General features: G+C 35.4%; 1 protein-coding gene and 1 long non-coding RNA gene across 2 annotated transcripts; one reads left to right on the forward strand and one right to left on the reverse strand.

Annotated features, from left to right (window-relative positions):
- The first annotated feature begins 203 nt into the window (after nucleotides 1–203).
- On the forward strand, nucleotides 204–4,895 carry LOC108342746 (uncharacterized). Its single transcript, XM_052874492.1, has 6 exons — nucleotides 204–311; nucleotides 1,762–2,144; nucleotides 2,637–2,705; nucleotides 3,011–3,084; nucleotides 4,276–4,408; nucleotides 4,595–4,895. Exons 1-5 carry the CDS (start codon nucleotides 204–206, stop codon nucleotides 4,371–4,373), a joined length of 732 nt encoding a protein of 243 aa, XP_052730452.1. The 3' UTR covers nucleotides 4,374–4,408; nucleotides 4,595–4,895.
- Nucleotides 4,896–7,404: 2,509 nt separating this feature from the next.
- LOC128196027 (uncharacterized) lies at nucleotides 7,405–10,890 on the reverse strand. The gene is made up of 3 exons (XR_008248099.1): nucleotides 10,343–10,890; nucleotides 9,782–9,850; nucleotides 7,405–8,678 (listed from the first exon to the last, which is right to left on the reverse strand). It is a non-coding gene; the product is annotated as an uncharacterized LOC128196027 (long non-coding RNA).
- Between the last annotated feature and the right edge of the window lie 14,453 nt (nucleotides 10,891–25,343).

Below are 25,343 nucleotides of genomic sequence, written 5' to 3' on the forward strand. Positions count from 1 at the left end.
ATTACCCTCGTTCAGTCTCCGCGCCACCACTTCCTCGAGCCAGCCACCGCACCACAGCTTTCTTGGTCTTCTCTCTCCGACACCGGCAAACCAGGACGCCACCCGTTGCCGCGCCGAGCTTCTCCCCTCCTTCTCTTCTCCGCTTCACACTGTTATCTTAATCTAGGACTCAAGATGGGTCTGGAGGTGGTTGCGATGAAGGAATGGGTTTCTATGTAGCTGTAGGTGGTGATTTGGGAATGGGTTGGGTTGTCTGTTACATTTCTTGCAGGTTTGATGTGGTTCATGGTGGTCAGAGGCTGAATTGCATGGTAGCTTGCTGGGGAGGAACTGGATTTTGCAGTTAATCGTATGGGTTGTGGATGATCAAGGGGTTCTTAGGGTTGGAGTGTGCTGAAGGAAATGAGATTTTTTGTTGCGCGTGAGAGGGATACGGGTTATTGGTCACGCCGTGGTATAGGGTGTTGAGAATGAAGAAGGTAAGGGATGAAAATGATGGGTTGGTCGTGAGGTGTTTATAGTAGTGTTGGAAATGATGATGCTGGAGGTGATAGAGTTTGAAGTTTGGCAGTGGCCTTGAGGTGTTTGATGAATGAATGAAAGTGAAGAAGAAAAGGTACTGATCGTGAGGCGTAGGGATGAAGAGATGGATCTGGGTTGTGATGGAGAATGGTCGGAGGGATTCTCATGCCCCCCCCAGAGGGAGCCAGTGCCATGCCCTTAAATTGGCAGAAGATTGAGAATTGTCGGCAGCTCTGATTGGAGTTCGTCTGTCGGCAGCTTTAATTGGAGGATGCAAAAATTATTGGGTTGGTGACAGATTCTGGGAATAATTGGTGGGGAATAATTAGAGGGTTGGTGAAGTGGGGGAAGGTAGAAGTGGACCGTTGGAAGATTATGCGAATCATTACAGGGGCCCAGGAGCGACCGGTGATTAAGACGAGCGGTGGGAATGATGGACGAGCGTTAGAAAGTGGGAATGATGGACGAGCGGTAGATGAGTAGAAGAGTCAGGACGAGCGGTAGAAAGGGCAAGTGAGTTGGACGAGCGGCAGAAAGTGGAAGAGCTGGACGAGCGGTGTCTGAGGGGTAAGCTGGACGAGCGGTAGAAAGAGCAAGTGAGTTGGACGAGCGGTAGAAAGGGGAGATATTAGGACGAGCGGTAGAAAAGGGAGGTGATGGACGAGCGGTAGACGAGTAAGAGAGTCAGGACGAGCGGTAGAAAGGAAAAATCATGGACGAGCGTTAGAAAGTGGGAATGATGGACGAGCGGTAGATGAGGGGGAACGAATTGGGCGAGCGGTCGCACAAGGCATAGGACGAGCGTTCAGAACCGAACGCTGGAAGAAAATAAGCACTAGTACGAACGCTGAAGACAACCGTCATTGAGACCGAGCGTTCAAATGAAATACCGATCGTTCAAGCGAAGACCGAACGCTCATTAAACAATATAAAACGAACGCTCACTAACACAAAACATGACCGAACGTTCACATAACATGACCGAACGTTCACTAAAACGTAACATGACCGAACGTTCACTAAAGCATAAAATGACCGAACGTTCACTAACAGAACATTACCGAACGGTCGAGGATGAGGGTTGCCGAACGTCATAGGAAAATGATACTTGAACAACCTGTTTTGACAACATTTAGACACTGGACGCGTGTCTAAATGTGATTGGTGCACGTGAAATTGTTTTTTAAAATGAAAGAATGACGTGGTAATGAGAGAATTGGGGGCAGATTCAAATTGTAGGGTTATTTCAAAAATTTCAGATTGAAATGTTTTCAGAGAGAGAAGGTGGAGAACATTTCACGGAGCACCGAACCTTCGAACCTTCGAGCCAGCCACCACAACTCTCGCCGGATATCCGCCGCCCGTAGACGTTGTCGTTGCCGTTTTCGCTCCATCCAGTGTCATCGGTGTCCGTCGTCTTCCACCCAGCCAGGCAGTTCGGATTGCGGGTCGCCGCAGCTCCGGCGTCGGCAGACGAATCGAAGACGGCATCGTCTTCCCTCCGGCCTAGCCAACCAAGGGCGCATTTTGAGTATCGATTCCTCCCACCCGCTTCCTTCCCTGTGCCGGACCCTTGCGGTGGCCGCCGGAGTGTCGTCGAAGTGTCGCCAGACCCTTTCAAGGTATGGTTTAGTGTGGGTTGAAGTTGTGTAGAAGATTTAGTGCCACCGGTGGAACTATTCGCGAACCCTATTCACGATCCAACTTCAGAACATGATATCTTTGCAAGCTCTTTTCTTGCTTATTCAATGTTTGCTTTGTAAGTTCTTGTTAATTTAAGTTGATGATATTTTATGGACTTGCAAATCTCTTTTTCCAGTAAACCAACTTCCTTAAATTCTACTGATTCATTGGATGGTAGAAATACATAAATTTGTTGCAATATATGCTGTCTTTTATGGACGAATTTCTCATAAACTATGCTTAGAATATATGTTCATTAGATTTGATAGAGTATTGAGATCAAGTTCTTTAATTGCTTGAATAGACCCAAAACTATTTTTGTCGTTCTTGGATTTATTTTGTTAATTTGAGTTGACAAATCATGATACAATGATAATTTTGTTTCGGTTCTTACATGTTTTAATCACATCTATTGGTTTGAAATTCCACAGGAGACTAGAAATGAACAAATTATCTGAGGATGTGTCTTCGTTTGTAAATTGCCTTAGTCTTTCTTTGATGTAAGTTCTATCTTTTTTTATTTTACTTTTGGAACAATTTAGCATTATAGTTCTCTGGAAAGATCATATAACTTTTACCTAACAGATTGGTTATTGACTTAAAAATCTATACTAATGTATCTTACAAAAATTTAGTTGGTGTTATTCCCACAAGCAATAATTTTTCAAGGTTTTCTCCTGGTAGGTTAGGCCATTTCTTGGTGAATCTTTTATCTTTATTGCTTCTAATTTTCAACTCAATGTAGCTTTCCATTAGTATGTTCTTTTGGATTCATTGATTGTTTGACGTCACATTTTATTTGCAGTTTCATTGGAAACCCTGGTCTATGTGGCTATTGGCTGGATTCATCTTGTCAAGGGTCTCACCCTACCGAGCGAGGTCAGTTGAACTTTCTAGCAGAATACCATGTTGCTCCTTCACATTTTTGTTTTATGGTTATATAGTAATTAGAAAATCTCTAGTCCTCAAAAGATCTTCCCATGTTAATTTTGGTTGTTATTCTTGTGAGAATATGTTGGGTAATGTAAGGGATTGATAATGTTGGAACTTTAAGATGGGAGAATATGTCCCCTTCCATCTATGTTTTGTTGTATGGTTCTATTGTATAGTTCTATAAGCACCTAAAAGTCGCTAGTTCCTCCCCTAAAAGATATTACCATCAATGTTTTGTTTCTATAGTTTTGTGTTGTCTTGCTAATCCGATTCTTCTGCATTTTCTATGTAAGTAAAAGATTTACAACATCTTAGTTCCTGTCTTCATTGAGATTGAAAATCATGGGCATTTTCCTACAATGTTGTTATTTATATTTTTTTTCCAAATTTCTCTCAGTTGCTCTATCTGTCGGCATGTTTAGTAGCATCCGTTAATTAACTCTCCATCCATCCGTTTATATAGCAGTAATAGATCATGTAACTGTAATCTATATTTGGAAGTTGGTATTGTTGCTTCTCCACCCATGTTGGTATCTAGAAATTTTGTGCACACTTACGAAAATTTGAAAAAGTAATCATAACTAGCTCAATGCTTTAAAATTTATGAATTTATAGTCATTAGAGATATCTTTGAGTCTACTGTCCAACCCAAAAAGAATTAACTCATTTGGAGTTATGTGGAGAGAGTTATAAGAAAATCAATCATCAAAGGTCATAGCTGAAAATACAGAAAAACGTGATTAAAATACTAGTCTTAAAAGTTTTACTGCAGCTAACTCTGTAATCTAAAATTTACGAGTCTTGTCTCTATAGAAAGATATTTGAGTCTAGATTCCAACAAAACAAGAATCATCTGATTTGGAATTCTGTGAAGAGAGTAATGAGTAAAATAGTGAGTAAAGGTCATAGCTGAAAATACTGAAAAACGTAATTAAAATGTCGATCTTAAAATTTGTACTGCAGTTGACTCTCTTGTCTAAAAGTTACGAGTCTGGTGTCCAAAGAAAGATCTTTGAGTCTGGAATCCAATAAAACAAGAATCAATTCATTCGGAGTTATGTGGAAAGAGTAATGAGTAAAATAGCGAGTAAAGGACATAACTGAAAATACTGAAAATAATTAGATTTATTGTTTCAGGCGAGAGAAGGTCAAACGCAAGAGAGTACAAGCAACAAAAGAATCTGGTAGCAAACCGCAAGATGCTATTAAGCAGAACCAACAATAGCCAGATATGACTGAACTCGCCAAGGGTATCCCAAGTAATTGGCAGGTGTGTTTTCATTAACCTTTTTAATGTGCTCTTTACAACCATCATTGATGACAATCAAAATTTAACATTTTAAGTTCATGTAATTGAATTGTTCACCACAAAATACAATTACGCTTTGTTTGCTCTTATGGGACATTGTTTACATTGAACATCATTTTCATCCACCTTACCTTCTTTTGGTTTCAGCATTCCCAATTGAATCCATCAGACGTCCTTCATCTGAAACAAACTGAGCTCAATGCATTTCTAGAAGGCTTGTATCCAACGCCAACAAACCGAATAAACACTTCGTCCATACCGGTCATTCCACCGAACCCCATTGAAGACAACAAAATAGAGGACATACTAAGGAAGCTTGTTAATTCCTCATGCCAACGTTATCTTTCTCAACATTGTAACTCATCCATTGCTCCAAGTTAAGGTGCAAAGAAAGACTAATGTCTAAAGACAAACTTCCTATATCAATGGAAATTTTCTTTATTTAGTATAGTTGTTGTCAACACTCAATTTCGTCCGGGTTGATTAAATAAAATTTATTTTCATAAAAAAAAAAGAAATAAATATCAAAAAAATACAAAAAAAAATATATATAATAACAAAAAATAAAAAAAAGGAAAGAAGACGTCCGTCCCAAGCGCCCATCTAGCGCTCCAATTGTTGAGCGCTCGTCCCATACCGTTCGTTCATCTTCGCCTCAGTTTTAGGACGAGCGTTCGGTCTTCGTCTTGACGACTCGAGATTTTATCCAGACGTTCGGTCACTTACGTATTAGTGGCGTTCGTTCTTGTTATGGCTTTGTTCTCAGTTTGGCGGGCGTCCATGGTCACCGTTCCGTCTTGTTTTTGGTTTAAGTCTTAAGCGTTCTACCGTTCGGCCATGCAGGTTTATCGTTCGTTCTTCAGTAACTGAGAGCGTTCGGTTATTTTGTTTTAATGAACGTTCGCTCTTCATCTGGACGTTTGGTCTTGGTTGTGTGATTGAGCGTTCGGTCTCTTTGTGATATCGTTCATCATGTATGGTGTTGCGCTTAAGGACGAACGTTCGGTCTTGTACTGTGTGATTGAACGTTCGGTCTCTTTAAGGACGAACGCCCCGATCACTAAACCAAAACGAACGAACGCTCGAAATTGCATATGCTTTTAACACTCGCTCTTGGTTCTGTGTTACTGATTGTGAGCGTTCGGTATGATTCAGACTGTGAGCGCTCGTTTATTTTATGAACGGTCGTTTGTTTGCATATTGACCGAATGTCCAAAACTGGCTGCATTTTAAATTGATGTGTCAGTGAAGATTCCCACCGTCGACTGCCGAAAATGTCTGCCATGTGAAAGCTGCAGACGATATGGGTTTCGCGATTAAAAAAAGGGGGGTGAAGCAGAGAATATTCCTGGCTAACACTTCCACTTGTCTTCCACGTGCGCCCAGATGGAACCCCTGCTGATTCCGTCTGGCATCCCAAACGCGTGCAACGCCCTGCCTCCCACTTACCTTCAGCATCATTACCTTATTCGAAAAAAGGGAGGGAAAAATGAAACGGAATCTCCAGCAAGGTCACCTGGGCATATTCAAACCGAACTCCACCACCAACATCATTATCCATTTTCACGGCATAATCCTTCAATCACCACCTCTGACCCCCGCCAAATACCGTGACCACTTCACTCATCAGCCACCAGGTTGCACCTCCACGGGACCACCAGGAACCCATCTTTGAGTCACAGCCGTCATCATCCCAAGCCCCCTCAGCCACCATTGCCATCCTCAATACTACCGTCTAGCTCCTTCATCACCATTGCACCACTGTAACTCTCCACCGTGACCAGTCCAACACCGTCATCATCTTCCTCGGAAACCTTCCACCCAAACCGCCAAGTTGCTGCCACCGTGCTTCAACCGCCGCTGTCATCCTAGTCACCGCCGCACTATCACCTTGCCTCACTACTCCCAGCCAAACTTCTCCTCCTCTCAAACCGCCACCCCAACTTCATCATATTCCCATCTAACCCCCCAACACTGCAGTGGCAGTCACCGCATGCCATCACCTTCTCAACCCTGCTACCACCGTGAAACTCCCTATCACTGTCTGCCTCCATCAACATCCCTATAGCACCTTTAATATTTTAATGTAATATTAAATTATAATGTCACATTAATGGAACAAAATTATTATTTCTGATGACAAAATCATTTAAAGTATTGGAGTTAATCCTTAAATTGTGGAAGAAAAAGTATAACGAAATTCAATGGTAGCAAAGACAAAATAAGTGGTTAATTCAGGCAAATGTTTTTCACATGCAAGTCAACTAGGAAGATGACACTCATTTTGGAGTGTCTAATTTATTTCTCATCCTTTTTTTTTAAACTTAAAAGTGTTGTCAAACCAATTATTATGCCATTCATATACAATTCCATGACCAAGGAACCATATCTAGTCAAATTCATGGTGCAGAAACAACAATGGTAGCAAAGGCAAAATAAGTGGGTACTTCAGGCAAAGGTTTTGCACAGGCAGGTCAACTATGAATATTACAGTCATTTTGGAGTGCCTAATTTATTTCTCATCATTTTTTGAACTTAAAAGTGTTGTGAAACCAATTATTATGCCATTCATATACAATTCCATGACCAAGGAACCATATCTAGTAAAATTCATGGTGCAGAAACAACAATGGTAGCAAAGACAAAATAAGTGGGTACTTCAGGCAAACGTTTTGCACAGACAGGTCAACTATAAATATTACAGTCATTTTGGAGTGCCTAATTTATTTCTCATCATTTTTTGAACTTAAAAGTGTTGTGAAACCAATTATTATGTCATTCATATACAATTCCATGACCAAGGAACCATATCTAGTAAAATTCATGTTGCAGAAACAACAATGGTAGCAAAGGCAAAATAAGTGGGTACTTCAGGCAAACGTTTTGCACAGGCAGGTCAACTATGAATATTACAGTCATTTTGGAGTGCCTAATTTATTTCTCATCATTTTTTGAACTTAAAAGTGTTGTGAAACCAATTATTATGTCATTCATATACAATTCCATGACCAAGGAACCATATCTAGTAAAATTCATGGTGCAGAAACAACAATGGTAGCAAAGGCAAAATAAGTGGGTACTTCAGGTAAAGGTTTTGCACAGGCAGGTCAACTATGAATATTCCAGTCATTTTAGAGTGCCTAATTTATTTCTCATCATTTCTGGAACTTAAAGTGATGTGGAATCAATTATTATGCCATTCATATACAATTCCATGGCGAAGGAACCATATCTAGTAAAATTCATGGTGCAAAAACAATAATGGTAGCAAAGGCAAAATAAGTGGGTACTTCAGGTAAAGGTTTTGCACAGGCAGGTCAACTATAAATATTACAATCATTTTGGAGTGCCTAATTTATTTCTCATCATTTTTTGAACTTAAAGTGATGTGAAATCAATTATTATGCCATTCATATACAATTCCATAGCGAAGGAACCATATCTAGTAAAATTCATAGTGCAGAAACAACAATGGTAGCAAAGGCAAATTAAGTGGGTACTTTAGGCAAAAGTTTTACACAGGCAGGTCAACTATGAATATGACACTTATTTTGAAGTGACTAATTTATTTCAAATCATTTTTTCAACTAAAAAGTGATGTGGAACCAATTATTATTTCAGGCAAAGGTTTTTTCTGCAAACTTAATGGACATCTAACTCATGTTGATGCATTCATTGGCACTTACCCAATTTATTTTAATCATTATTTCTACATAGAACCTTGTACATACAAGATTTCATAAATAATCACATCCAAATTTAGTGGGGACTACAGTGCAAACATTTAAAACATTGATCATTATGATCTTCAAATTTCATTAACAATAAATGTAATCACTACTTTTCTTTGAACACTTTTAACAACAAATATGTACATTCAGTCATCATTAATACATATTGAAAAAGTTATAAACAAATCATCAATAACATTACAAAAATCCCTATTCAACAACATCTACACAATGCCTAAATCTGGCAACACTTCAGCCCTCCGCACATTGTCCACATCCAAAATCCAATCACAAACATGCTTCTTCCTAACCTGTTGTAGTTCCTCATGCGAAGACAAAAATGCACAACATATCAATAAAATGCACCATTTTTATCAAAGCTCCAGAACTTGAAAATTTTTACAACTTACTATTGTGTAACTGGCATTGTGTTGCCTTCGTATTTCTTGATGTCATCCCACAACTCCATAATTTTCAAAACAATTACTCCACAATCAAATCTACAACAAACAAAGTCCAACAACAAAATAATATTATTTAACATATTAGTTGGTCTCCCAATTCTTCAGAGACAGAGACATTTTTATCCTGAACTTCATCATGTGAAGATTTACCAGTTTCAAGCAAATCATCATTAATTAAGCTTTCAAGCAATTTTATCTTTCTGTCAGAATGCACCCAGAAAGGAAGCAAAGATGATCTGTGTGAAGCAAGAAACCTAATATCAAAGAGCCTAATCTCAAGTCAATTTGATGTCAACCCTGACCTTTGTTAAGTGTTTTACTCGTAACTCTCTTTACAGAATTCCGAATGAATTGATTCTTGTTTTATTGGATTCCAGACTCAAAGATCTTTCTTTGGAAATAAGACTCGTAACTTTTAGACAACAGAGTCAACTGCAGTACAAATTTTAAGATCGACAATTTAATTACGTTTTTAAGTATTTTCAGCTATGACCTTTACTCACTATTTTACTCATTACTCTTTCCACAAAATTCCAAATGCGATGATTCTTGTTTTTTTGGAATCTAGACTCAAAGATCTTTCTTTGGACACCAGACTCGTAACTTTTAGACAACAGAGTCAACTGTAGTACAAATTTTAAGATCAGACATTTTAATTACGTTTTTCAGTATTTTCAGCTATGACCTTTACTCACTATTTTACTCATTACTCTCTTCACAGAATTCCAAATCAGATGATTCTTGTTTTTTTGGAATTTAGACTCAAATATCTTTCTATGGAGACAAGACTCGTAAATTTTAGATCACAGAGTCAACTGCAGTACACATTTTAAGATCGACATTTTAATTACGTTTTTCAGTACTTTCAGCTATGACCTTTAGTCACTATTTTACTCATTACTCTCTTCACAGAATTCCAAATCAGATTATTCTTGTTTTGTTGGAATCTAGACTCAAATATCTTTCTATGGAGACAACACTTGTAAATTTTAGATCACAGATGATTCTTGTTTTGTAAGATACATTAGTACAGATTTTTAAGTCAATAACCAATCTGTTAGGTAAAAGTTATATGATCTTTCCAGAGAACTATAATGCTAAATTGTTCCAAAAGTAAAATAAAAAAAGATAGAACTTACATCAAAGAAAGACTAAGGCAATTTACAAACGAAGACACATCCTCAGATAATTTGTTCATTTCTAGTCTCCTGTGGAATTTCAAACCAATAGATGTGATTAAAACATGTAAGAACCGAAACAAAATTATCATTGTATCATAATTTGTCAACTCAAATTAACAAAATAAATCCAAAAACGACAAAAATAGTTTTGGGTCTATTCAAGCAATTAAAGAACTTGATCTCAATACTCTATCAAATCTAATGAACATATATTCTAAGCATAGTTTATGAGAAATTCGTCCATAAAAGACAGCATATATTGCAACAAATTTATGTATTTCTACCATCCAATGAATCAGTAGAATTTAAGGAAGTTGGTTTACTGGAAAAAGAGATTTGCAAGTCCATAAAATATCATCAACTTAAATTAACAAGAACTTACAAAGCAAACATTGAATAAGCAAGAAAAGAGCTTGCAAAGATATCATGTTCTGAAGTTGGATCGTGAATAGGGTTCGCGAATAGTTCCACCGGTGGCACTAAATCTTCTACACAACTTCAACCCACACTAAACCATACCTTGAAAGGGTCCGGCGACACTTCGACGACACTCCGGCGATGCTCTAGCGGCCACCGCAAGGGTCCGGCACAGGGAAGGAAGCGGGTGAGAGGAATCGATGATACTCAAAACGCGCCCTTGGTTGGCTGGGCCGGAGGGAAGACGATGCCGTCTTCGGTTCGTCTGCCGACGCCGGAGCTGCGGCGACCCGCAATCCGAACTGCCTGGCTGGGTGGAAGACGACGGACACCGGCGGCACTACGGCGGCACTGGATGGAGCGAAAACGGCAACGACAACGTCTACGGGCGGCAGATATCCGGCGAGAGTTGTGGTGGCTGGCTCGAAGGTTCGAAGGTTCGGTGCTCCGTGAAATGTTCTCCACCTTCTCTCTCTGAAAACATTTCAATCTGAAATTTTCGAAATAACCCTACAATTTGAATCTGCCCCCAATTCTCTCATTGCCACGTCATTCTTTCATTTTAAAAAACAATTCCACGTGCACCAGTCACATTTAGACACGCGTCCAGTGTCTAAATGTTGTCAAAACAGGTTGTTCAAGTATCATTTTCTATTGAGATATGGAGAGATATACGCACGTTTAAGGACGAACGGTAGATGTGTAGAGGACGGACGGTCCGGTAGGGTAAAAGACGAATGGCTGAAGATGAGGACGAACGTCCTAAAGGACGGAATGGCCGAACATGCAAACAAGGCAAAGGACGAGCGGTCGCACAGAGCAGATGACGAAGCCGAGCGTCAGAGGACGAACGCTCTTTTATTTTTTTATTTTCATTTTTAATTTTTATTATTTTTTTTTACTTTTTTTTTTGTTATTTTTATTTGACACTCATGATGACAATAAAAAAATCTATTGGTCAATCCGGACGAAATTGGGTGTTGACAATAACAAATACAAATGACTTAGTTTTGCATGGATCTTACCGAAGGATTTACCGAAGGCTATTGTCCTTCGATAATTATCGAAGGCTTTTACCCTTTGGTAATTACCGAATGACAAAGGTCGTCGGTAATGGTTAGCGACAAAGGACTTATCGACGGTAATCTGATCGTCGCGAAGCCGTCGGTAATAGGTCATTACCGACGACTTCTGGATGTAAAATGTTACAAATGCTATGAACATGGTATGAAAATCCTAAGATCCTCAAAAAAAATGTAAAGCTTGTAGAAGGATAAATAAGAGGAGAAACTATTCCTTGCAACATTATGTGTTACAACCAACAAATATACAAAAATTGGATTATAGATGGTGGTTGTATGAACCACATGATTCGATCGAAAAATTTTCAAGGAGCTCAACAAATTAAATATTACCAAAGTAAAAATTGGGAATGGAGAATAACTTGATGTGAAAGGTACATGAACAATTTTAATTAAAACTCATTCAAGTATCAAATTAATTTTTATGTCTTATTCTAAGATTAATCAAAATATGTTAAGATTATTCAAAATATGTTAAGCGTTGCTAAAATATTAAAAGAAAGGTTACAAGGTCTGCTTTGAAAACAAATATTATGTGATCAAATATGCTAACAATCTAGAAGTGTTCAAAGTTCATATAAAAGATCAAAAAATTGTTTTGGATTTAGTGAGAGAAGAATTGACTACAAATGAAAAAAATATAAAAGAATTATCAAAATTAAAAAAAATTAATGTCTCTGAAAAATGTTTGACTTTAAAAAAGATGAAGACCAACATTCTAACATTCAAGGTCTAATTGAATGTTAGTGCCATGAAATCCACAGTTAACCAAGAAAATGAAAATGATGCTAATAAAAGAAAAAACAATCAAGAATGTCAAATTAAACAAAGATGTGATTTGATAAAAGAAAGAGAAGATAAAAAATTACAAACAAAAGAAATGAAAAAATCAAACACTAAAAGAAGTAAAATTTATGTTAAACAAATAAGAATGTTGAACATATTTATGTTTTTTTAATTAAAATTAGTTGTTAAGAATTATTCCAGTTTAAAAAATATCTTTCACTTTTAGAAAATTTAGAAAAATAATATTGAAATATTATAAATATTTAGAAATATTATAAATATTTTATATTTAATATTATGTTAAGTTTTACTTTATACATAAAATACGTTAATAAAATAAAATAAGTCCCTTTATACAATATATCTTTTCTATCTCTCATATATCTCATATTTCTCTAATTTTCAAAATCTCCTAATAATTTCCAACATATATATATATATATATATATATATATATATATATATATATATATATATATATATATATATATATATATATATATATATATATTGTTTCAGTCGGGTTTGGTGGAACTATGCTAAAACACTGCTGATTGTACCGAAGACTGGCGAACCTTACAGATCGGACGAACGAAGCAGTTTGAAGATCGGACGGAAGGGCTCAGGGCGAACGGACGATGCTCCATGCACTGGGTTGAATACCGGGCGAACCTTGCTCCAAACGAACGGGTGTCGGAGACTTGTCGAACGTAGCTCCAAGCGGACGGACGTTGGGAGCTGGATGAACGTTGAAGCGGACAGACAGTTCTTGTAGCGGACGAGTGTTGAGGCCTGGTCGGAAGTAACTCGCTCTCCCTCCTTCTCCAAGCCGGACAGGGGCGTACCTGTTAAAGGTGCTCCGACGCTCAAGTCAGTAAAGTGACCGAACGATTATAATAAGTGATGCAAGTAGTGCATAATGTGCAGTGTGTGCAGTCTGCCTAGAAATCATACCTGGGACTCTTATTTATACGGGTTGTAATGAACTTTTACATGTCGTCGGTCTAATGGCGGCTCAATCACGCCTTAATCTTCATTAGGGGCTTTAATAAGCTATTATCGTTTGTAACCTACCATGTGGTCGACCTAGCACTTAGTTGGGCGGGATGGTCAGCAACCGACATGGGTGGTCGGCCTGGATAGAACCGTTCGACTCACAGGGTCGGGAGGACCATACAGTATATCGACCTTTGGAAGAGTCAGACTTGGGAGAGCTGTTCAGTCAGACCTGAGAGAGTCGACTTTAGGAGAATCGTTCGGTCGACCCTGGACGGTCGGCCTAGATGTGCGAGAGATCGTACGGTGTGTGTGTGTGTGTGTATATATATATATATATATATATTGTTAGAATAAAGGGCAGAAGTGTCACTTCCCACACTCAGATATTACATTCACTTTTAAATGTAATGTGAGCACGTGAGAGTGAGAGAGAGACAAAACGTGGAAAGAGAAAATGAGAATCAGAGAGAACGAAGGTCACCGAGCTCTGCTAGGGTTTCAGCCCCTTTGCCTGATCACCACCACACACACACGGCAGAGCACCACCACTCAGGATTTCAGACCGATCAAAAGAAAGCACACACTCACAGGTATACTGTATAACTTTCAAAACTTTTTATTTTTCTTGAAATGAATGATACAAAGTATATTTATACACAACTGCACACACAGTAACAGAATAGCTTCTGTTTTGTTTATTTTCCAACACTCCTCCTAAACAAAACGGTAAAGATAACATGATTCTGAAGAAAAACTAAAATTTTCAACCCATTTCACCGATTGATCAGTGAAATCTTCAATTTTTCTACTCCGATCTGCTTTCTAAGTTTTAGAAAGCGTTCCCCTTTCAGTGCTTTGGTAAGAATGTCTGCAATCTGGTCTTCAGATCTGCAGAACACCACCTCTAGCTTCTTCTTGCTGACTTGCTCTCTGATAAAATGAAATCGTGTCTCAATGTGTTTGCTCCTACCATGCGAAGTAGGATGTTTAGTCAGGTCAATGGATGACTTGTTGTCAACAAGCAGTTTGACCTTCCCTCTCCCTTCAATTTTTAACTCCTTCATCAGTGAGTCAAGCCAGGCTGCCTGACAAGTGGCTTCACATGCTGCAATGTACTCTGCTTCACATGAGGACAAAGCTACAACAGGTTCCTTTGTAGAGCTCCAGGAAATAGGTGCCCCATCAAAGAAAAAAACATACCCTGCTGTACTCTTCCTATCACCCTTGTCTCCACACCAATCCGAGTCAGAGTAAGCAATTACTCTTACCTCTCCTCCTGATCCATGTTTAGGCAGCAAAATTCCATATTCAATGGTACCTTTTAGATACCTTAGAATCCTTTTTACAGCATTTAGATGAGACACTCTGGGGTTTTGCATAAATCTGCTGACCAATCCCACACTGTAGCTAATATCAGGTCTTGTATTGCACAAGTACCTTAGGCTTCCAACCATTCTTCTATACTCAGTCGGGTCAACAGCTTCTTCCTCGGGATCTTTCTCCAGTTTTATGCCCACCTCTGCTGGAGTAGTAGCAGAGTTGCATTGATCCATGTTAAACTTAGTTAACATGTATGTATTGTATCTAGACTGATGCATCATCATACCTGTATCAGTTGTAGTAAATTCAATCCTAAGAAAGTAACTCAGTTTACCCAAATCACTTATCTCAAACTCATGTAGCATCTGAGCTTTGAACTTGTTAATTCTCTCATCACTGCTGCCTATAATCAGCATATCATCTACATACAGGCACACAATTACCATATCCTTCCTGTCCTTCTTCTCATAACACTGAACGTATACCCCATGTTCAGACACACATTTTTCAAAGCCAATGCTGCTTATGAATCCATCTATCTTCTGGTTCCAGGCCCTTGGAGCCTACTTGAGCCCATATAAGGCCTTCTTCAACTTATACACCTTGTAAATGTGCCTTTTATCTTCAAAACCTTGAGGTTGAACCACATAAACTTCCTCTTCCAGGTCTCCATTCAAAAAGGCAGACTTTACATCTAATTGATGTAAAGCCCAGTTGTTTTGTACAGCCATTGAGACTACCAGTCTCACTGTCTCCAATCTGGCCACAGGTGCAAACACCTCTCCATAGTCAATTCCAGCTTGCTGTAAAAATCCTTTAGCCACTAACCTGGCTTTGTATCTAGTCACAACCCCTTTAGGATTTATTTTAGACTTATAAACCCATTTTAGAGTTATGGGTCTCTTGTTAGGAGGCAATTCTGTCAGCTCCCAGGTCTGGTTTTTCACAATTGACCCAATTTCTTCCTGCATAGCCTTGTTCCATCTCTCATCCTTCACAGCCTCCTCAAAGTTAACTGGTTCTGCTTCTGCTATTAAGGCAAAGTGAACAAAGTTACCTTCTGATGAGATAGTTGCCTCATATGCTAGGTCATAGTCTCTCAAATGGGTTGGCAATTGAGTAACCCGAGAGGACCTCCTAACACTCTCCTCCCTCCTGCATGCTTCCAATTTTGCTGCAGGTTCACTCTCCAACACAATGGTTGGGCTCTCTTTTCCTTTATCTTCCCACTGCCATTCTCCAGTTTCATCAATTTTTACATCCCTGCTGACTGAAGCAGTACCTGTTACAGGATCATACAATTTGTATCCTCCTGTAACATGATACCCAATCATCACTAGTGGAATTCCTCTATCATCCAGCTTTTTTCTCAACTGTTCTGGGACATGTTTGTAGCATAGGGACCCAAACACTTTCAGATGCTTCACATCTGGCTTCACTCCAGACCAAGCTTCCTCTGGTGTGACATCATTAAGTCTCTTTGTTGGAGACAAATTTAATACATAGGTGGCTGTCAACACAGCCTCACCCCATAAGAAACTAGGTAGCCCCTTGCTTTTCAGCATGCACCTTACCATGTTTAGAATTGTTCTATTTTTCCTCTCTGCTGCCCCATTGTGTTGAGGCGTGTAGGGGGGAGTAACCTCATGAACAATCTCTTCTTTTCCACAATAGTCACTAAAATCAGTGGAGATGTACTCTCCTCCTCCATCTGTTCTCAGTGTCTTCAATTTGTTCCCACTCTGCCTTTCAACCATATTTTTGAACTACTGAAAATGTTGCAGTACTTCCCCTTTTCTCTTTAAGAGATAAACCCAACATTTTCTGGTCCAGTCATCTAAAAATAGTAGAAAGTACCTGCTGCCACCAGGTGTCTCTACTTGCATAGGGCCATAAACATCCGAGTACACCACTCCTATTTTCTCTGCAGATTTCTGGGGTAAAAACCTTTGAAAACTGCTACGAGTCTGTTTGCATTGGACACATTCCCTGCAAATAGTTCTTGGTACGTCTATCTTTGATAAACCAGTCACCAAATTCTTCTGACTTAGCATTGATAGGTCTTTAAAATTCAGATGTCCAAATCTGAGGTGCCACAGCCACTCATTTTCCTCTTCTGCTGCAGTAAAACAGTGATGGTTTACTGCCTCCATCACCAATTTAAACGTTCTGTTCTGGGAAAGTTCAGTCTGTATCACCTTTTTTCCATCTTGGTTGAAGATACTCAGGCCATTGTTTTCCATCTTCATCACATAGCCTTTTTGAAGCAGTTGTCCAAGACTAAGTAAATTAGTCTTTAACCCAGGTACATATAGTACCTCTTCAATAACCACTTCTCTACCATCTTCACCCCTCAAAGCTACTCTGCCAGAGCATTCTGCCTCTAAACTGCTGTTATCAGCAAATTTGATCCTTCTATTCTTCACTCTCTGTACTCTCAAAAACCAGTCTTTTCTCCCAGTCATGTGAGTTGAGCAGCCAGAGTCAAGATACCACACAATGCTTTCTGGTTGCTTCTCATCATCATAGGCCATCAAAATTACTGCCTCTGAATCTGATTCTTCTTGGACCAGATTAGCCCTCTTAGGTTTATTCTTGGCCCCTTCACCCTTCCAGCACTCCTTTGCATAGTGACCCAGCTTCTGGCAGTTATAGCACTTCACCTTTTTCTTATCAAATTTCCATTCTTCATCAGCATTCTTTGCTTTCTTCTCTTTTCCAGATTTAGTGGATTCTTCTCCTTGCTGATCCACATAATCTTTTCCTTTCTTTCCTCCTTTTTCGCCTTTCTTGAACCCCTTTTTACCTCTCCATTGTGATCTGGTCTGCAGGGCCTGCTCCTGACATTGCCTGCGTTCATTGAGACGTAACTCATGAGCCTCTAGTGAATGCAGTAATTCCTCACTGTCAATATCCTCTCTTCTACGGGTTTCTTCAATAGCAGTCACCACATAGTCAAATCTGGGAGTTAGGGTTCTGAGAACTTTATCTACTATGTACTCATCAGTTACCTTTTCACCACAAGCTCTCATTTTATTCACCAACTCTTGGACTTTATCAAAATACTCAGCCACGGTTTCACTTTCCTCCATGATCAGAGTTTCAAATTTCCTTCTTAAAGCTTGCAGTTTAACCTTTGCATTTCTATCTCCATCACCGTAGGTTTTCATCAGCATTCCCCAAATCTCCTTTGCAGTGGCTGCATTAGAGATTTTGTTGAAAATTTTCTGACTTACACATTGATACATCAAGAACCTGGCCTTGCTGTCCAGTTTCTCCAGTATCTTGTGTTCTTTCTTCTGTTCTTGGGTTGCCTTTTCACTCAACACAGGCACTCCATCTTCAATGATTTCCAACACATCCTGAAAGCCAAACACAGCCCACATCTTGATCCTCCAATCTGCAAAATTCTTGCCATCAAACACAGGTAATGACCCCTGAATTCCTCCTATTCCAGCCATCCTTTCTTGCTACTCTCTTTCTGAATCTTTGATCTAAACCCAGTCAAAGAAACCTCCTTTTCTGCAGTTCTGGATACACACACCTCCAGAATACAATACTCACTTTTCACACACCTCAGGACAGGAACCTAAGCTCTTGATACCATGTTAGAATAAAGGGCAGAAGTGTCACTTCCCACACTTAGATATTACATTCACTTTTAAATGTAATGTGAGCACGTGAGAGTGAGAGAGAGACAAAACGTGGAAAGAGAAAATGAGAATCAGAGAGAACGAAGGTCACCGAGCTCTGCTAGGGTTTCAGCCCCTTTGCCTGATCACCACCACACACACACGGCGGAGCACCACCACTCAGGATTTCAGACCGATCAAAAGAAAGCACACACTCACAGGTATACTGTATAACTTTCAAAACTTTTTATTTTTCTTGAAATGAATGATACAAAGTATATTTATACACAACTGCACACACAGTAACAGAATAGCTTCTGTTTTGTTTATTTTCCAACATATATATATATATATATATATATATCACACTTTCTCTCTCTGTATAAATATATATCTGTTGTTGCAAATGAAAGTATATGGGTAAAGGAATATTAGAATTGATGAAGGTAGACCATCGTTTTTATTATGACCATCTTTTTTTTTCTGAGGATTAACGTAAGTTATACGTCTTTTAAAACACTTTTATAAACACACACAAAAAAAGCATTAAAAAATATAATTTTTTATTTTCAAATTTTCTGAGTAATATTTTAATAAAATTTAACCAACAGAAATAATATTGTGTGAAGGAGAACATGTTACAGTTAAGACTTATTTCACAAGTTAAGATATGCAAGCGAAAGAGTGCGTGGTATGTAGTTTTGACGTAAATTATACGGTACAATGTTTTTTTGTTGTCAAAATGAAACATGAATTAATTTCTATATATGCAAATTAAAACCTCAGACAGTTGACAATCAATCACAAGCAGTTGTGCTGATATAGAAGAATCAATTAGTAAGAAATGTCTCGTAATTAACACACGTCATTATTAATCAGAAACATTATGGCTAGGTTCAAACTGCCCAAGTCTCATCATGTCGAGAACCTCAGATTTGGTTGTTTTCTGATCATACACCAATGTTTCGTATTGTACCATGATAAGGTAGGGACGTGACGCTCCAACCCGCATTTGCATGAACATTATTCCTTCTATCCATTAAAAATTTAGGAAAGAGAACTTTGAGGGCAAGCAATGTTGAAAATGAACACAACGTGTTCAAACTTTTGATATTTTATTCTCATCTCACCAATGCATCTCTCACAACTTAGACTCAAACCACACATTCGGTGTTTGACAGACACTGCTCTCCTAATTCAAACACTTGCAGATGATATCTTATTGTCAACTCACCACCCAAATCGATTCTTCTACATATAAATACCATCTTCTTCTATTTTCCTCTCACCCTCTCTACAATATCTTCATTCATTTCACACACCAAACTTTCTCTTTCTTAGCTGCTAGCTTAGTCACTGGATCTCACTCCCGAAATCAATCCCATTTCTCCCAACATTCTGCTGCTTCATCAGCTATATTATGTTCACACCCTTCTTCTCTAACTTTTCTTGGTTTGGTTCAAAGTTCCAATATTGATGTTGTTATGTATATTTTAGTTTGTCATGGTGAATTTTCTTGTTAATTAACGGACTTTATTTCGGGAGTGAGAGCTAGTGATTATGCCATTGCAGCTCTTGATGCATGCAAAACCCTCTCTGTACAAACGGACTTCCAAATTTAAAGGTAGGCAGTGGAAATGCTTTATTTTATTTTATTTTTGTGTGTGAGTGAATTGATATAGAAGAGGAAGAAAGTGATAGGTATAATATAGAAAGTAAAATGAAATGAAAAAAAAGAAGAAAAAAAAGGAAGGGAACATAGAAGAGGGAGGGAAAGATGAGGAGAGAAAAAAAAAGAAAATATAAGATGAAAAAAGTTACATGTAATAGATAATGTGATGAAACAATCAATAGTCAAGAGAATCTGATAAATACCATTAAGTCATAACTCATGACACACTTTTTATATTCATTTCACACTGTTACAAAGATAAAATAATTATAAAAATATAAACTTTTGTAATTTAAAAAAAAAGAATAAAAAACAAAAAAGGATAGTATTAAATAAATGTAAAAAAATGTAAGTGGGTCAAGAATATTTTTCTTAACAAAGAGTAATGGTACCATATTTGTTTTACTTTTCAAATTATGTTTTATATTTTTAGATCTTCTTTTCTTATTTGATATTTCACTTGATAAAAACACAATTTATAATACATATATATATATATATATATATATATATATATATATATATATATATATATATATATATATATATATATATATATATATATATATATATATATATATTTGTCTTTCTATATTATTCTCATGCCATTAATATTTTTTTCCATGTTCGCTTGAGTATTGACCATGAAGAATTCAAAGAGAAGGAGATCGACAACGATCACCACCAGCATTGATTCAGGTTTGGTAGTTACCATTCTGATAAATACATGGTTGATAAAAAGTAACTTAGGATGATAAAATATTGTTCATAATCACTTTTCGACTTTAAAAAAATTCTATAAATTTGTGTGGTGCAAAATAACATACTTCTCAAATTTCGTTTAATTATAATCAGATATTTCATGAAACTGATCTTTATAATTGTTTTTTCATTTCACAAAATAAGAGTATTTAACAATATTGTCTACGTAGCATATGTATTTTTCTTGCCAAGTTTTAGTTTAGTTCCGTTTTCAAACTAAAATTAGAAATTTCTATTAAATTATTACGTAGTATACAAATTAAAACAATCAAACTTATACGAGTTTGAGTAGAAAAGGTAAAGAAATGAATGAATTTTACTTCAATTGATGGAACACTTCACCTGGTCAATCTCGTAAGGTAAATAGTTTTTTGTGAAGAAAAAATTAACCCAGGTTATCTTACGTGTCACTTAATAATTATCTTTTTCATGTTTAACGTGACATTTTATCTGCACAGATATAATCTTCTACTTAAATGCTTATTATCTAGGTAAGCTCTAATTAATTATTGCTAAGAACTCATTATCTCTACCATACTTACATTATTACCATTATGTCACGTCCAAATTGTATTAATCTGAAACAATTGCAAGGTCGATTCACATTATTAAGAAAATGTATTCCTTAATTATTAAATTATCATACTAGTAACTACCAAGCCTTCACTACTTATATACCTACATTTGCAAGTCAAATTGTTGAACCTTGAAATAAGTAATTTGGTTATTATTTTTTTTGTCGAAACTTTATTATCATTTATAAAATAATCATAAATTTTTAAACGCGTTTTAATTTGAACAAATATTATGCAGTTTTTAATTAAAAAATATAAAGAATAAGAAAAGTTTAGCATATAAAAAAAAAGACGAAAACAATTTGTTGATAATAAAAAAATGTTAGTAAATTAACTTTATAGATGAAACGAACGAAAATCAATTGGTAAAGTGATTATTAATAAATGTCCATAGATAAATATTCATGGATAAATGTTTGTAGATAAATATTTGTAGGTAAATGTTTGTAGATAAATATTTGCCGATAACATCGGTTAGTAGAATGTGTAATTAGATTTTCTTTTTTTTCTTTTCTTTTTATCTTTTTTCTAGTATTGTTAAAATGGATTATTTGACTCAACTCAATCTAATTTGACCTACCACGAGTTGGTCATTTAGTCCATATTCACTTGAATGGATTTGAAGTTAAATTTTTTGTTGTTTATTTAAGTAGATTTTGGAAGTAAGTGAGAGTGAATTTAGAAGTACAATTTGTAAGAATTGGTATAGAATTTGATTACTGTGACAAATTAAAAAAATTTACTTCCAAATTCGTTCTCACTTACCTCAAAAATTCACTCAAATAAACAACAAAAAATTTATCTTCAACTTCTCTCAAATTCATTGAATCACTCTCCACCAAATTCATTTATTAGTGAGCTAATTCAACCCGATTCATTTATTAGTGAGCAGGAAACATTCAAACCCGATCCGGCTTACTACGGGTTGATGGGTTATTACAATTTTTTTTAAATCTAAAACAATTACAATTTATTTTTTTGTAATTCAAATTTAAATAATTTTACTCTAAACTGATATTAAACTCTAAAGACAATTCAACGTAAAAAATTAACATACAACTCAAATATAATTCAAAAGCAAACCCAAAAAGTGAATAATAATTTATAATATTTACGGGTAGGCAAATGGAACTGAACTACACTGCACTATTAAAAATTGTACTAAACTAAAAGCTAATTTGTCTAAACTAAATTGAATTGTAAAATAGTTCAGACAAACTGAACTGAATTGTTTTTTGTTTTATCAAACTGGAGTGAATTGTACTAAATTACAATATAAACTTAACTGAACTACTAATTGAATTGTAAATTGTACTAATTTTAACCGAACTAGGTAAATAATGGAGTTCAAGTCGTTACAGATAATCATCACAATGATTTATTAGATTAGAGATTTATACCAAATAGTTAATTATTTATTTTATGAATGTATTTTATACATAGTAAAAAAATGTAACATATGAAATATTAATAATATCTTAATTTTGACTTTTTGAATTTAAATAATAATTAACTATATTTATATTTTTTAAATATTGAAAGGTTTTCTAAAAGATATTTTAAATAAAATATATTAAATAAATATTTTTTAATATAATAGACGAGTAAAGTTTTATCATTCATTTATTTATTTTAATTTATATTTTTATACTAAATAAGTTTGTTTTATCATTCTCAAGTAACGTACTTGTATCTAGGATTATATCTATTTATTTATTATTTTACACATTAACTAATTTTTATATAAAATATAAAAATCAAAATAAGATAAACATAATATTATAACTAATTTGATGGAAGCGCAATTTTTAATTATCAAATATTAAAAATATATCATAATTATATAAATATTAAATAAAAATAAAAATAAAAATAATTATAAAAATCAGTAAAAATAATCAAATGCTAATTTAATGAGATTGAGATTTGAATTTAATTTGAACAAAATCATAAAAAATATAATACAGTTTTAGGAATAATTGAAAAATTGAAAATGAAAGAAGGATGAAAACCACGTTACATTTCTCTCAACCGAAAATGTCATAAGTTCAATTTTTAAAAAATAACCATAAAATAGTATATTTAACTTTTAGTAAAAATGGATCAGTTTTTTTAGTATAACATAGTATAGTTAACTAGTACAAATTAGTTATTTTTGCCAAGCCCTAATAATATTGATAATTTTTGTGTCACTTATCCATTTATAAGATTAGAGTCTTGAGTGGATAAATTTATAATATTTTACTCTCTTGAAATATTTTTCGTTTTATTTACATAAAATAATAAATAATTAAATTAAATTAGGTGGGTTCTAAATGAGTCAAAAGTCCTGTATAAAAAAATTTCATTTTTTTCAAACTCAACCTAACTTAAATCCGTAGTGAGTCGGATTGATCCGTGAGTTCTAACCCATTTTGGCAACACTACTTTTTCCTTTTCATCGTCGTTAGGTTACCACTACCACCTCCCGATCATTTTCATCTTTTGGGTCTTATTTGCCTCTAGGTCTTTTTTTCTTCCTTCCTCTTCTATCTCTTTCTCTAACTCTAACAATCATCATCTCCACATATGCATCATCAGCGATCATTGACATTTTCGGTGAACATTATCAACGTACATCACCGACAAGTTTTTTTTTCCTCACCCATTTTATTTATTTATTTATATATATATATATATATATATATATATATATATATATATATATATATATATATATATATATATATATATATATATATATATATATATATATATATAACGTCGTATTGGATGAAAAGTTTATTGTCTAAATCTTTGACAAATTTACTAATAGAATGAGATCGTTAGTAATTATGATGAATATCAACTAAAATATTCATCAATAACAAAAATTATAATTTAACCACGAACAATTCAAATGACTTTTTTATCGTTTTTTTTAACAAATTTTATAGATGAATATGGCTTTGATAGAAATATTTGTCAATAAATAAAATTTGGAGATAAAAATTATTTGATTAATTTAAATATATCAATAGATTTGTTATTTTTAGTAGTATTTCATCCGTGATTAACAAAATTATTGTGGTGACTTCTAGATCAATAGTAACATAAATTACATATGATTGTTTTTGGAACAATGCAAGATGAAACCTTCGTTGAGCTACCACTTTAGAGTATGGAAGAAATACGTCCCAAGGGTTTTTGGCGTACTTATGTTTCTTCTTTTGTGAGTATCTATGGGCTTAGGTATACCTGTTTGGGCTTTGAGTTTGAGCCCACCAAAAATATTGAATAAATAAAAATTGAGAATGGCCATTAAAAGAGTGTTTCATCCTACACCTCCAAGATCTCATCCTGCACCTCCAAAAATTCCAGTTTTAACCTTCTGACATATCATCATTATCCTACACCTTTAACTTTATAGAAAATTTTATTTTTAATTTTAATAAATACATTTTTTTTCTTCTTTTTTTTGTTAAAAAGACTCTATATCACCTTAATAATAACTAAATTTAAAATTCAAATATTATTTAATATAATTTTATATTTTAATAATTATTAAAATATGATTTATATTATAATAATAATTATATTAAAAGCAAAAAATAAAATAATTAAAAGTAAAAATAAAAAAAAAAAATTAAATTATATTAAATAAAATATTTAAATATACTAAATTATATTAAAATATTAATTAAATTAAATAATTATTAAAATTTATATAAAATAAAATTTTAACATTCTTTATCGGATATGGATATCCGATTTATAACTTATCGGATATCTGTAACATCCCAAAATACCGTAATTACCATAAATCAGGATTAATTACAATTAACAGTAAAATAACAGTCTTTAGTATTAACAGAACTCAAGGGTTCAAAGCCGAACGGCTGCAGTACAAAAATAACGAGCGTATCAATGTATAGGGAATTAAAACAGAACGAACGGTTTTACAAAAGGATTAACCGAACGTCCAAAACGAGCTAACAATTACACCCTAACATCTACGAGTGCTCTAAGGCTCGGCCTTGACTTCCACCTCAACCAGACTTGCATCTTCCAAATTTTCTTCTTCCAGCATTTCTTCAAGAGATGCACCACCATCTGCTCACATCCACACGGATGATCATTGCAAGACAAGACGAACGTACATGGACAGTGGACAACACAATGGAAATGCAAGGGTAAGCTTATAATATTTAATTTATACAATTAACATATACATTTACATTTCGATTCACACATACAACATGTAACTTATCAAATAATAATCATAGAAATACGTAT

The sequence above is a fragment of the Vigna angularis genome, chromosome 3 (genome assembly GCF_016808095.1).
Source record: "Vigna angularis cultivar LongXiaoDou No.4 chromosome 3, ASM1680809v1, whole genome shotgun sequence".
Classification (NCBI taxonomy): Eukaryota; Viridiplantae; Streptophyta; class Magnoliopsida; order Fabales; family Fabaceae; genus Vigna; species Vigna angularis.